Source organism: Hydra viridissima, unplaced genomic scaffold, assembly GCF_058129835.1.
Source record: "Hydra viridissima isolate aposymbiotic clone 2 unplaced genomic scaffold, HvirCarnegie_v1 scaffold_2, whole genome shotgun sequence".
Taxonomy (NCBI): Eukaryota; Metazoa; Cnidaria; class Hydrozoa; order Anthoathecata; family Hydridae; genus Hydra; species Hydra viridissima.
In genome coordinates, this window is record NW_028324301.1 from 7371486 (window position 1) to 7385708 (window position 14223).

Genomic DNA, 14223 nt, shown 5'->3' on the forward strand with positions numbered 1-14223 from the left:
TTTCTAATACAATTGTTGAAAGCTAATTGAAGCAAGGAAAATACGCGTAAACTTTAATTTCGATAAATTTACAAAAGATTAACTTATTCTAATTTTCTTACAATTAAAAGCTACAAAAGCATGTGCTTTTTGCATAAAAAGAATCTATTTCGGGGGAGGGGGGGTGCCACAAAATTGAAAGTGCGAAAACAAAGGCTTTAATGATTGAACATGATAAATGCTCCGGTTATAAAAACGAATTAAAATTTATTTAGACTAATTATTATTAAAAAATTTTCATGTTAGCTGTGATCTTTAATATGTAATAACTCTAGTATACAGAGATGCTGTTTTGTCTTGTTTTAGGGTGGGGTGTGGGAGAGGGGGTGGTTCTTTAAAACTGTAAAAGTTTACTGGATATGTCCCTATGTATCAGATAAATCTACTCAATTCTCTTATCTATTCAAACTTCTTCCTAGAAAATACCTCTTCATTTCCATCGAGCATCGAACATATAAATTCAGTTTTCAAAAGTATATTCATATCAAACATCATGTTACACTAATACACTTGACTTGATATTTTAGATAACTTATTGAATCTGTAATAAGGAAATTAGCGAAAAGGAATATATGAAACGAATGGACCGTTCCCTCTATAGAAAAAAACCACAGTGCATTTTGGTCTTTGTATTCACCGAAAATAAACAAATTATCAAAACATATAATCATGTCAGAAACAAACAAAGTTGATAGCTATGAAATTTGTTTGGAAAATGATTCAAATACTATTGATATTGATCCATGTTTTTTTAAAAACATTTCAATTGCTACTCAACCAGTATTTCGAGAAATATCTAGTCAGTTTAATCAAATAGATGCTGAAGAAGTTGTACAAGAACAAATAAGCTCTTGGTCAAGATGTCTTTCCTTACTACCTAATATAAGCCGAGAAAAAATACACAAATATTTTATTATAGACGATAGTTCGACTGATTTCGGAGCTAGGGGTGCTTCAAAGCATAAAATATCTGGGTATCAGCTATTTAAGGAGAACTTCGTTAAAAATTTAGTTGTAAAACCTAATGTCAACATTGAAATAAATTCTTTTCTTGTTAGAGCTAACGTTTCAGCTTCAATGAAAAAAAAATCAGTACCTTATATATGTACATTTTTGTCAAAAAGAAGGAGACATTTTGTATGCTAAATGTAATTGTAAAGCTGGTATGGGAGGATGCTGCAAGCATGTTGTTGCAGTATTATTTCAGTTAAATGAATATAAACAATTAAATTTAGACTCTGTACCATTCGATAAAACATGCACAAAAGTGTTACAGCAATGGCATGTTCCTGCTGAAGGAAAAAACTCAGAACCAATTAAGCTTTCTAAAGTTTCCTTTGAAAAGAGTGATTTAGGATCTAAACAACTCACGAAAGCGTCCTTTTGTATCAGGAAATAGAAACTTTTGTGCAACCCCAATTTTTGCACATAATCCAAGCGATGAAAAAATTAAAAAACCGTCTGATAGTTTATATAATCTAGGAGAAGGAATAGCATTTGAAAATCTTTTAAAAAGAAACAATTATCACTCCACGTCCTACTATGAAACATCAATATCTGAATATCAGCTAAATATAAAAGAACTCAATTTAAATTCTGATGTTATGTTTAATCTTGTTGATATCATAATTAATGGATTTGAAGTAGAATTCAGTGACTCATTTGAATTTGATGAAGCTCAATTAATGTTTATTTCAAAATATTTAGTTCTATTAAAAGAGAACATAAAGACTTTGGAAAGAGCTACTTTATCACAATCTACAAGTTTATGGCTTGAAGAAAGAAAAAAAACGCTTGACATCTTCAAACTTTGGTTTTGTTATTAACAGACAAAAAAGTATATTTCCTGCCTCTACTTTGAATAGAATTTTGAAAAACAATAAAAATAACTTTTGCAACAAAGCTTGTAATTGGGGTAAAATAAATGAAAACACCGCAATAAAAAAGTATGAAAGTGTAATAAATGTAGCAGTAACAAGATGTGGATCTATCATTAACCCAAAATGGTCTTGGCTCGGTACAAGCCCTGATGGAATTGTATTAGTAAATGAAAAAATAAGGGCTGTTGAAATCAAATGTCCTTATTCAAAAAAAGATTTAACTATAGCTGAGGCTTGCCTAGATAAAAGATTTTTTCTTTCTGTTGTTGATGGTGAAACAATGCTTAAACAAAATCAGGTTTATTTTTGTCAATGTCAAGGTGTTATGGCATTATTAGAGGTCACAGAACTAGATTTTATAGTTTATACTGAAAAAGATGTTTTTATTGAGAGTATTAAATTTCTTAAAGAGCAATCGGAAAAAACTACTTTACCAAAATTAACTAAATTTTACTTTGAGTTTATGCAAGAAAATATATTTGCAGTTTAGATTAAATGTCTTTATATTTTATTAATTTCTGGCGCCATAGACAGTTTAAATGGTGTTTGTAAAATGTGATAACTTTTTATTCGCTATTTCGTCTCCTGGTTCAAGCAGGTTGTATACGCCACAATCTTTAGTAACTTGTTTGTCCAAAAAACGACCACAGTATAAATCAGAAACAAAAGTTATGGCTCCATGTGGTGCTATTCCAATTAATCCAAATAAACGATGGTCAATATACGATTGGAAAAATGGGTGTTTTGTTTGAAGGAGATGACATGATTGTAGGTGGTGAAAAGTATGAAGGAACAAGAGGTCTTTGGGAACTGATGACCAATCCAAACATTTCGAAGAATTTTGACGTGACGGAAGAGGATGTGGCTAATTACTCGAAAATTTTATCAGAGAGTGGAACTGTAAAGCCAGATGCAAGAATGAACAAACCCAAAGCTGCAGAGGTTGAGAAATACAATCAATTCATCATACCTATTGAAAACGCTCTTAAAGGAAAAAAAGGTTATGGATTAATCGTTCTTCCGAGCGATCCGAATGCGTTGGTGGAAAAGCTTCAATTGAGTATCTCTTCTTGTCGTGCTGGAAACACGGCTTCAATAAACGAGACTGTGAGCATATGCAACAAGCTACTGAGACAAAAGGTGATTAGCAAAGACGAGTACAAATCGATTCAGAGATGCATTGTAAAATAATTTTTTTTGCTTGTAAAAAATGATCGTTTACAAAAAAAGATATGTGAAAAAGCACGTTATTGGTGGAAGCGGTATATTTGACGCGTTTAAAAACTTCATGTGAAGAGCGGCTGCGTCAAGCGCCTCGAGAGCAGCATCGACTTTGGCTCAGAAAATGGCGAGAAGCGAATTGGGACGAGAGGCGATCACAGCTGCAAAATCAGTAGGTAAAGAGCTAGCTTCTTCGGCGATTGCTACTGCTAAAGATGTGGCTATTGATAAAGGCAAGAAAGCGATTGAAAAGGTATATGTCAAGACTGGAACACCAAAGCCGACAATGACTCAGAAAAGCAAAGACATTATTTCAGAGCTGGTTAAATCTCCAGCCTCATTAGGTTTTGTGGACGAATATTCTATGATGGGCGGTTCTTTGAGTCGTAAAAATGCCATTCGAATCCAAGACCTTGTTAAAATGGGTAATGGTGTGAAAATAATCTGAACTTCGGAACTTCGGTATTTCGGAACTTCGGAATTTCGGAACTTCGGAATTTCGGAACTTCGGAACTTCAGAATTTCGGAACTTCGGAGCCCCCCCCCCCACAAAATTTTTTTTCTTTATATAAAAATGGCAAATTCTGAGATTTTAAATTTTACAGAAGAAACATGGGTTGATGAAGGAATCGAGAGATTTGAATTTCATGAGTATGAACCCGTGAGCACCAATTTAAACAACACTGGAGAAATAAGAATCAACATTGAGCAGCAGGACTTGTTCACGCTTCCCTCTGAGGCCTACCTTTTGGTCGAAGGAAGACTGACAAAAGCAGACGGTACGGCTTATGCAGACACAGATGTGGTTACTTTTGCAAACAACGGCATCATGCATCTGTTTAGCCAAATTTCTTATTATTTGTCGAATCAAGAGGTGGAAACCATATATTAGGGAGTTTAGGCAATTTTTATAGCCAATGAAAATCTTTTTTATTTCAAATGCATTGGATTCCTTAATATATTTTATTTTCAAAATGGTTTCAACCACTTCTGTAGCTTATTTGGTTCTAAAGATATTCGTGTTTTAATATTTTCAACTCATATACATTTTATGAAATATTTCCTTAAAGTATCTCGTTAAACTTTTGGCACCGAAAAAAAACTTTTTTGTCTTTTTTTCTTGCGTAAAAAGTTGCGTTAACAATAAAATATCTAAAGACGGGGGAAATTTATAAAATCTCCACTTAGAAAACAAAAAACCCACCCTATTAGACTACCAAAAAAAAAAAAAAAAAACTGTTTGACATAATAAATAAATAGTTGCAGAATCTATTTTTATGTGGGGACGAAAGAATTAGCTTAATTTACTTGAGAATAAACAAAACTGAAACATTTAAAATTAAATAACTTTATCAATTCTAAAGCAAAACGACGTCCCCAAAAAAATTATTGTAGTGCAACCTTTTCTAAAAAAAATAACATCTATATATACGTATATACTATTTATTTTCATGGGTGGGTTTTTATTCTTCGACACCTACATAAAATAATTTGTTGCGTTTTTTGGACGAAGTTTTTCAAAAACGTACGATATATTTTTTTCCGCGATAAAATGTCACGTGACAAAACTCCCTACATATATAGCCCTGGTCAATCCACCACTATGTTTGGTTATCTTAAATATCCGGTAGAGTTTCAAATATCTGAGGGAATGAATCAACTGTGGCAGCGAGACACGACAGTAGATGCTGATCTTGCTAATAACAATGGATTTATCAACAGACACGCTTACATCATCAAGCAGCCCGCTGATAAAGGAACCTTTTCGTTCTGCATTTCTTTGAAGCACATTTTTGGTTTTTGCGACAATTACAAAAAAGTTCTTTTGGAGAGCAACAATCTTTACAAAATCATCGAGTCCAAAGTAGACGTTCCCTTAGCGTTTAAGTCTAAACAGTGCGACACCATTTCCGTTCCCGTGGCAAACACATTCATTTGGAGACTGAGTGCGAGATCTGCTAGCGAAAGACCGAGGTACGTTGTGGTTGGATTCCAGACCAACAGAGACGGAAGTCAAGACAGAAATCCATCCGTCTTTGATCACTGCGACATTAAAAACATGTACGTCACCTTAAACAGCGAAAGGTACCCTGCTGTGGATTACGACTTGGACTTTAAAAACAACAAATTCTCAAGGGCTTACAGAGATGTGTGCAAGTTTGACAATAGGCTTTACGGAATTGACGACATTGTGGCTCAGCCTAATATGACCGGCTTAAATTACAGATAAATTTGCCCACTTTTTGTTTTTGATGTGAGGAAGCAGGCGGAGAGGTTAAAGTCGACAGCGCTCGACGTTCAAATCAAGGCCACCTTTAATGCAAACGTTCCTGCAGGCACTCAAGCCTTTACCGTGGTGATCTCTGACAAAATGCTCTGGATTAAATCCGACGGTAAAAAAATGAGCGTTGTTTATTGATTTTTGCAAAAAATATTTACGCGTTAAAAAAATGAGGTATACGAAAAAGGATTTGAAAAAGCTACTTAAAGAAAACGGAATTACTCAAACGTCGAAAAGCAAAATATTTTGTTGATGCTGGCGGTGGAGAACAATCTGATTGACAAAAGCGAATAGATGAAAAACGTGATGGAAGAAAGACCTGTAGGACGACCTAAAAAAGAGTGTTAAATTGAATTTGAGTTAAATAAATTCATATTTTAAAAAAATGGAGGATGATAATTCGTTGGAAGAAACAATAAGGACAATTATTAGATCAAGTGAAGAAAGATTAGGAGAGTTGGAAGAAGAAAGGAGATTGAGTGAAGAAAAATGGATAAGATTGAAAGAAGAAAAGAGATTGCAAGAAAAAAGATTGGTAATAGCGATGAAAGTTAAAGACATGATTGAAAATATTGAGAATTGGGAAAAAAAATTTATAGAAAAAAGTGGTAAATTTGAAGGTTATGAAGAAATATTGATGAAATTAAGGAATGATAATTGGGAAGAAAAAGTGAGAGAAGAAAGTGAGATACTTGAAGATTTGGAAGAAAAAGTGAGAGAAGAAAGTGAGATACTTGAAGATTTGGAAGAAAAAGTGAGAGAAGAAAGTGAGATACTTGAAGATTTGGAAGAAAAAGTGAGAGAAGAAAGTGAGATACTTGACGATTTGGAAAAAAAAGTGAGAGAAGAAAGTGAGATACTTGACGATTTGGAAAAAAAAGTGAGAGAAGAAAGTGAGATACTTGAAGACTTGGAAGAAATAGTGAGAGAAGAAAGTGAGTATTGCGAAAAGTTTAAAGAAAGATTAAGTGAGTTGGAAGAAGAAAGAAGGTTGAAAAGCGAGTTGGAAGAGTATGAGGAACAAAGACATAGATTGAAGGTTGAAAAATTGCTTAAAATTTTTAAATCGGAAAAAAAGAGAGTTTGCGCTCCTGCTGTTTGAAAACTTTTTCAATTCTTTTCGGAAAATTGAAAAGTGAATTAAATAAATTAATTCATATTTAAAGATGGAAAGGAAGTATGTGATTGAATTTGATGAAATGGGTTGTGCACTTGTATTTTATGAATCTGCAGAAATTCATGCGGCTGGATCTGAATTTACTGCATATGATGACTGGGGAAGAAAGTATACGATTAAATTTGATGAATCAGGTTGTGCACATGTATTTGATGAAATAAGTGAAATTTATGCGAATTATCCTGCAACTTAAAAAATCTTTCAATTCTTTTAGAAGAATTGAAAAATTGAATTTAGATTATGAAAAATATTTCCCTTTATTAAAAATGAATAAAATGAACGTTAGAGAATTGCGAGAATTCGCTGAAGACCGTGGCATCAGAGGTATCTCTAGAATGAGAAAATCTGAGCTTATTGAAGCTATAAAAAATACAAAACCCATCATTGGGTTTGGACCTCGTCGAAAACCTGATGAAAGACCTACAGTTGTGAGACTGGTTAAACCTGCACAAAGGTCTTTTGTAAGGTTTGTTGTTGGACCTGATACTAAGCCTGTCGTTGCTCCGAAACCATCCATTATTCCACCAAGGCCTGTTGTGAGGTCTGACGTGCTAAAGCCTCCTCTTCCTCCAAAACTAGCTCACTTACAAAATCCTGCCGTTCAAAGGCCTGTCATTGCTTCAAACCACATCTTTGACGAGCCTATCGCCGATTCAACACCTGTGACTGCTCCTGGTTTGTTTTCAAGGTTTACAACAGCTGTTGGAAATGTGGTTACTAACGGTTTTAACCGCGTGCTTGCGTCCATTGATCCTTACGTCCCAGAGGTGATAAAGAAAACACTAAGTGATGTAAGAAATGGAGTCGAAAAAAGAATAGTCTCTCAAATCGATTGTATTAGGAAAACCGCAAATAAATTTTGAATTGACTGATCATGCGCTAAATTATATCACCAAACAATTTTCTTACAGCCCTTCTGGAAATTATTGAGACCCTTCCACCTTTTTAAACATGGTTAAAGATGCTGCGATCAAAGTCATAGAAATAAACACAAAAACGAACCTTGTTTTAACATGCGAAATGACGCGTGTGAACATTGTCACTAGACAAGAAACTCTTCGCACTGCGTCCTTCCCGTCTAAATACGAAGTTGTTCTTGAATCGACAGATAAAAGAGAAAGCTTTAAAACATGGGAAGAAAGAGTTCTTGAAAACGTGGTCAATTACAGCAAGGAGGGATCCAATTGGAAAGTTTCCAAAATTTTAAAGATAGATGTCAACATGATTAACTACATTCCTCTTACCGCCTCGTCATGGATTGAACTTCCCCCTGAACTGAAAAACAAAAAAGCCATTATCAATATGCAAAACAAAGACAATCAATGCTTTAAATGGTCTGTCGTTAGGGCGTTGAATCTAAAGAATAGAGGCAACGAAAGAATTGACGAAGACTTGATTCTAAAGTCGGAAGAATTGAAATGGGAAGGAATTGATTTTCCAACCAAGTTCAATCAAATCGACAAAGTTGAGAAAAACAATCCAGACATTAGCATCAACGTTTTTGGGTATGAAAACAAAAAACCTTACCCTTTACGAATATCGAAACATTGCAGTAGAATGAAAAAAATCGATTTGTTACTCACTTCAAACGATGAAACAAACCATTATTGTCTCATTAAAAGTCTAAGTCGATTGTTATCTTCTTCCACATCAGCACATCATGGTAAAAAACATTATTGCAGAAATTTCTTGCAAGGTTTCAACTCTGAAGAATCGCTTCTTAAACGTTGGGACTACTGCATTGATCATAGTTCGGTAAGAATTGAACTCCCTGAAAAAGGAACCACCATTCAGTTTCAAAACAAAAACATGAGAGTTCCGTTTGTGGCGTATGCCGACTTTGAAAGTTTCATCAAACCCATCGACGATAAGAATAAATATCCTGACGAAGAGTCTTACACGAGGCAATACCAAAAACACACTCCAAGCTCCTTCTGTTATTACATCAAAGGTCCTGAAGGTTTCAAAGAAAAGACTGTTGCATACACAACAGAAAGCGATGATGACAAAGTGGCTCAAAAGTTTATAAACTGGCTCAATAGAGACATCCAAAATATTTACAATACACTGTAAAAAATGTCACGCCAAATTCTTAAATGTCCCATCAAAATATTAAAATTTCACGCCACTTTTTAAATCTTAACCATGAAATGCTCTAAGTCGCGCGATTTATACAATTTACAAGCAACTACAAATGTCACGGAGAGTATAACTGTTTAAATGTAACGCCATACTTATAAATATCGCGCCACACGCTTAATGTCGCGTGACTAATAAAATTTAAAATTGTCCGCAGCGAAAAAAAGAAATATCACACCAACTAATTTTTCGTGGTTATTCTGTGACTAAAATGTCTAAAATAATTAAAATTTCATATGGTAATACTGCAGTTAAGCGGCGTAAAATAATTTTTAATTTTCGCTTGATTAAACTCTGCGATGGTGAAAATGAAAAAAAAATTAATCTGTAAGTGACGTTGCGAAATGTGAAAGAAAACCGCATTCGAAATATGGAAAAATTCGAAATGTTTAAAAAGAAAAGAAAAGCCTCATAGAAAAGATAAGTAAAAGTAATAGTCACTGCTAAATTTTTTTATTTTTTCATTTCTATTATATATTATACGTATTGTAACTATATATACAAACATTAATTTTAATTAATTCTGCACTGAATAAATTGTTTACATTAAGTAAATAGTTATTCTTAGTTAACATGGTAAGTCTTTGTTTAGATGGCTATGTAACGTGTTGGTCATGGGAAACGAAGTGCTCCAACAACTATTGTTGCTAAAGATGAAATCCTGAACCACGTGTGTTGCTGGCGTCAAACATTTAAAGGGTTTCCAATATTTTCGGCGTTTCTATCTTGTGTGTCTCGTCAGTATCCTCTGTAGTTGATAAATAAAAAAGCTATTTTCATAGCCACATATTTTTTAAAAACATATTTAGCAAGAACAATTATTGTGGTACCCTATATTCCATAATTGTAACAAGAAAATGGCCTAAAACAATCTAAAATTGTACAATCATAAAATATACAAATTTAAATTCTTTACATAATTAATAATGTATTAAGAAATATTAAAAATATAAATGATAAAATAGTTAAATATTAACAATAAAAACAAAAGATAAAAATATTAAACAAAAACGTATTTAAAAAAATAACCACTTTGAAATTTATATACTTAAGTTTTTAAAATTATTTTAAATACTTTTGGCCTCTGCGAGCGAGAGCGATAAAAGCAAAAATATTAAATGATTTTACGCCGCTTAACTGCAGTATTACCTTTCATATTTATCAAAATTTATGCCAGTGGTTTTGGCTGTAGATGATAATTTGTTCACGCTTAAATCTAAAGGTAAATATTTCCTTGCAACGAGTTGTCTTTTTTATTATATTACCATTAATACAATGTTTAAAGAACATTAGCTAAAAATACAATCTACATAAATTGTCATAACTTATGTCATTAAAATAAGTTAACATATATCTGATATAAGTATTTTCAATGATGCATTAAGAATATCATTTATAATCGTTATTCTTAATACATTACTCAGTATTTAAAGCTCATTTTACCATGTTATACACTATGATAATGATTATCTTAACACAATGCCAGTGTGTACATTGCTGTTATTCGCATTTGGACTGCCAATCGATTATTTACAATTATTATTGTTTAAAAAACTTTATTAGACTATTTGTGTCATATAGTGTTAGTGTTTTGACCTGGCCTCACTAGCTTTCACAAAAATAGAATTTTTAATAAGTCATGATGGTTCTAATAACAAACAAGTACAGAATTTTTTGTTGCACTAAAATATTTACTCTTATTGTGCTAAAAGTAAATGGTTTATTGCAATAAAACTTGAAAAGATGAATTTCTATATAAATTATTCTAGAGTTTGTTCTAATAATTTTATTACAGGTTTAGTAGTATAAACTCTATTGTTCAAGATTTTATGGCATAAATTATGAGAGTGCACTTTTATTAATCACCGCTTTTGATATTGAAAACACACCACATGATCCCATGCACATTTTACTAGAAGGACTAGTGCCCCATGAACTATGTCTTCTGCTGCAATTACATATTTGTGAAAAACATATATACTCATTAGCTGCACTTAATAGTTTCCTTATTCATACTCTGAAGCCTAAGATAAGCCTAAAATTTATCCAACTACCTTTGATATTTCAGGGTCTCAAACATCTGCTCAAATTTTGATTCTTGCTTGTATCATTCCACTTTTTATTGGACAATACAGCAATTCCAAAGATCCTCCTTACATTAATTTTCTTGATCTTTTGGAAATTCTTCGACTTACTTTGTCACCAATAACTACAAATAGAACTGTTTTGGATTTACAAACTCTTATTGAAAAGCATAACAAATCATGTGCTTTACTATGGCCAAATAATTTGATACCAAAACATCATTTTTTACTTCATTTTGTTAGACAAATGCATCGATTTGGTCCACTAAAAAATCAATTTTGCATGACTTTTGAAGCAAAGCACAATAAAATAAAAAGTGTACGTTGGTACAACTTTAAAAACATTGCCAAATCAGTTTGTCAACATCTTCGGTGGAACACAATTTTAAACTTCCTTGATGATAATGGTCAACTGATTCCTTATACTTTTTACGGCAAAGACTCAACATTTTAAAAAAAGAATTGTGATTGGTTCAATTGCATACCAAGTTGGTGATATTATTTCAACAGTTAATGATTCTTATCAACTTTATAAGATTATTTATAAACTGTTCATTTATATATAAGCGTTTAAGTGAATATAGAATTTATACTTGCTAAAATGTCATCTAAGCATTAGAAATGTGTATTCTGTTTATATATTTATATATATTTTTATTATTAGTTACCTATCTTTTTAATGGAATGCAGCAGTTATTTAAACGGTTTGGTGCCTTGCCGTAAACACACTTTAAAAGATATCTGTAATGAATTGGCACATCACCTTGAAGGATGTCTTCCCAAGGGAACGCCTTTAATAAGAAAAAAATATTATCATCGTGTTACTGTACTTTTGAAACAGTCATATCCAAACTGTACTTTTGGAGAAGAGGGTGCAGTAAGTTTGAGTTATACCACTTATATATTATTATCATATTTTTAAATTTTCATTAGCACATCGGTGAAATAATTCACGCAAAAATAAATTATAAAAACCAATAAATAGTTCAAAGCATTAATTCTATTAGATGTTTAATTAACCACAACATAGGTTATTGCAAATAAAGGTAAAATAATTATATTTTTTTTAATGTTCAGGTGTATATAACACATCCATTTGTTACACAAAGCTAGATAATATTCAAATAATAAATTTTGTTTTTCAGGGTGGAGTTGTAAAATGTGTGTCGAATGTAATTTGGAAGCGACGCGAGCGTCATTTAAAAAGTTTGATAGAGGTAAAAAATGCTAACAGAATGCTTAACGTTTCAGGAATAAATGATAGCTCATTTGATGAAGATATGCAGGTGATACCCATAAAACCTTTTTCAAAAGAAATGTTTTTTATCAATATTTTTTTAATAAAAATTTACTTAAAATATACAGTAAGAATTTAATAAGGTTTAATTTAGAATTAATCCAATTTTTTTGCATGTTAGTTTGCTTTGGTACAAAAAGTTCAAAGAGCACCTGTTCCATCCAGAAATTGTAAGCAAATAATACTTATATTATTGACACATTGACTATAATATGAATATATGAATCGCTTTTTGTTAAAAGGGTGCGATTCAAAAAATTTATTAAAATCATTATGAACGCATATATATATATATGTATATATATATATATATATATGTATATATATATATATATATATATTTGCGGTCCCTCCGATCCCCTATAGGGGAGATCGGAGTTAGTCTGAACTTTCAATTGTGAATATGTGACCAAAACACAAATATTTTTTTTATTAATATAATTTATTATAATGTGTTTCATGAATAAAACTACTATAAACCTTTAAAACTTGATTTATTATTTTCATTCAAATGGTTTACTTTTTTCTTTAAAGTTTTGTTAAAAGGGCGATTTTTTTATAAAACAGAAGATTTAACATTAAAATTTTTTTTCAGAAAATTTTATGAGTATGAAGGTTTTTTTCATTTCTTTAATAAATTTGTGTTTTGTGCACTTTTAACAAAATGTTCTTTATGTGGTTGCAAATTTTTTAGATCATGGACGAATTTGAAAGAATGAACATAGTTACCAAAGAAGCAGCATTAGATAGGCTATTGCAAGTTGTTCAAAAGTTGTATCCCGGTATAGATATTCCATCTGCCCTAATACAATTTCATAAGAACACTACCAGAAGAGGGGTGTTGTGTCCAATTGTTATTGCCAGTGTAAGTTTAACGAAAAGTTGTTTCTTTTTTTATTTTTAATTTGATATTGATTTTTGTAATGTATGTTATTAAGGTACCTTTAATTTTACTTTTTAAAAAATTTTTAGGCTGCAGATAATGTTTCTTCTCCTGGGCCGCAACTTATTTTAGGAGAAAACGTAACATTTGTTGACAAAAGGAAAGTAATAGCAATGAATCATCGGCATAATGATTCATTACATGTGCTTCAACTTATCGCGTATTATTATATCATGGACCTCTCGTACCCAAGATCGTTTGGAGGAGTTTTGGGGCTGTTGCAGCATTATGTCTTGCAAATACCATTTGCTTGTACTAATAAGCTTTGGCTAAAAAAATGCAAAGTCTTGTGAAAAGTGTTGTGGTATCTTTATATTTTTAAACTGTTCAACTCTTCAAATAAAAATATTAGGAAATTTCAAAATTAAATATTTATGTTTATATTTGATGATGGTTTCTTTTTAAAAAAATGAAATATAATTTCTATTACTTTTTTGGTCTTTTTATTCATTTTATTTATGTAAAGTGTGCCATTTATTCAATATATTTATTAAGTTGAGACATTTGTAAATTAAATTAGTCACGCGATTTTTACAATTAAGTATGGCGTGACATTTAAATTTTTTATTTGTCACGGCGCATCTAAAACACTATCGGGTCGCATGTCACCAAGCCCGATTTAACGCGCCACATTTAACTTCTCTTAATGTGGCGCGTTAAATCGGGCTTGGTGACATGCGACCCGATAGTGTTTTAGATGTCCTGTGACAAATAAAACATTTAAATGTCACGCCATACTTAATTGATAAAAGTCGCGTGACTACTTTAATTATAAATGTCACGCCAAACTTATTATCTAAAAGTCGTGTGACAGTTTTAATCCTTGATGTCGCGCGTTAAATCGGGCTTCGTGACATGGCAATTTTATTAGACAATTTGCCGTGACATTTTTTACAGTGTAAATACAAGTTTAAAAGAAAGCCTGTTATGACTCATGAAAATTAGAATCATTTTAAAGCTGCAACCAAATGCCACATTTGCGAAAAAGATGGCGATAAAGTCTTGTTGGCGATAAAGTCTTAGACCACTGTCATTTAACTGGAAAGTACCTTGGAGCTGCTCATAAAAAATGCAACTTGGATTATCAAAATCCCAAATTCATCCCGGTCATCTTTCATAATTTGTCTGGTTACAACAGCCACTTGTTTATTAAAAAATTAGC

The 14223-nt window shown here is 32.0% G+C and overlaps 1 protein-coding gene across 6 annotated transcripts; it reads left to right on the top strand.

The window, feature by feature from the left end:
• The first annotated feature begins 9865 nt into the window (after window positions 1–9865).
• On the top strand, window positions 9866–13478 carry LOC149891734 (uncharacterized). 6 transcript variants are annotated; one of them, XR_016449545.1, is made up of 6 exons: window positions 9866–9959; window positions 11486–11698; window positions 11967–12107; window positions 12240–12288; window positions 12813–12983; window positions 13091–13285. XR_016449545.1 is itself a non-coding variant. In XM_090077560.1 (5 exons), exons 2-5 carry the CDS (start codon window positions 12079–12081, stop codon window positions 13352–13354), a joined length of 513 nt encoding a protein of 170 aa, XP_089933686.1. In that variant the 5' UTR covers window positions 11622–11698; window positions 11967–12078; the 3' UTR covers window positions 13355–13478. The 6 variants fall into 6 exon arrangements, 2 of the variants coding, with proteins under 2 accessions (XP_089933686.1, XP_089933687.1); XR_016449547.1 differs by having other exon boundaries at window positions 11967–12038; XM_090077560.1 differs by lacking the exon at window positions 9866–9959 and having other exon boundaries at window positions 11622–11698; window positions 13091–13478.
• The last annotated feature ends 745 nt before the right edge of the window (window positions 13479–14223 follow it).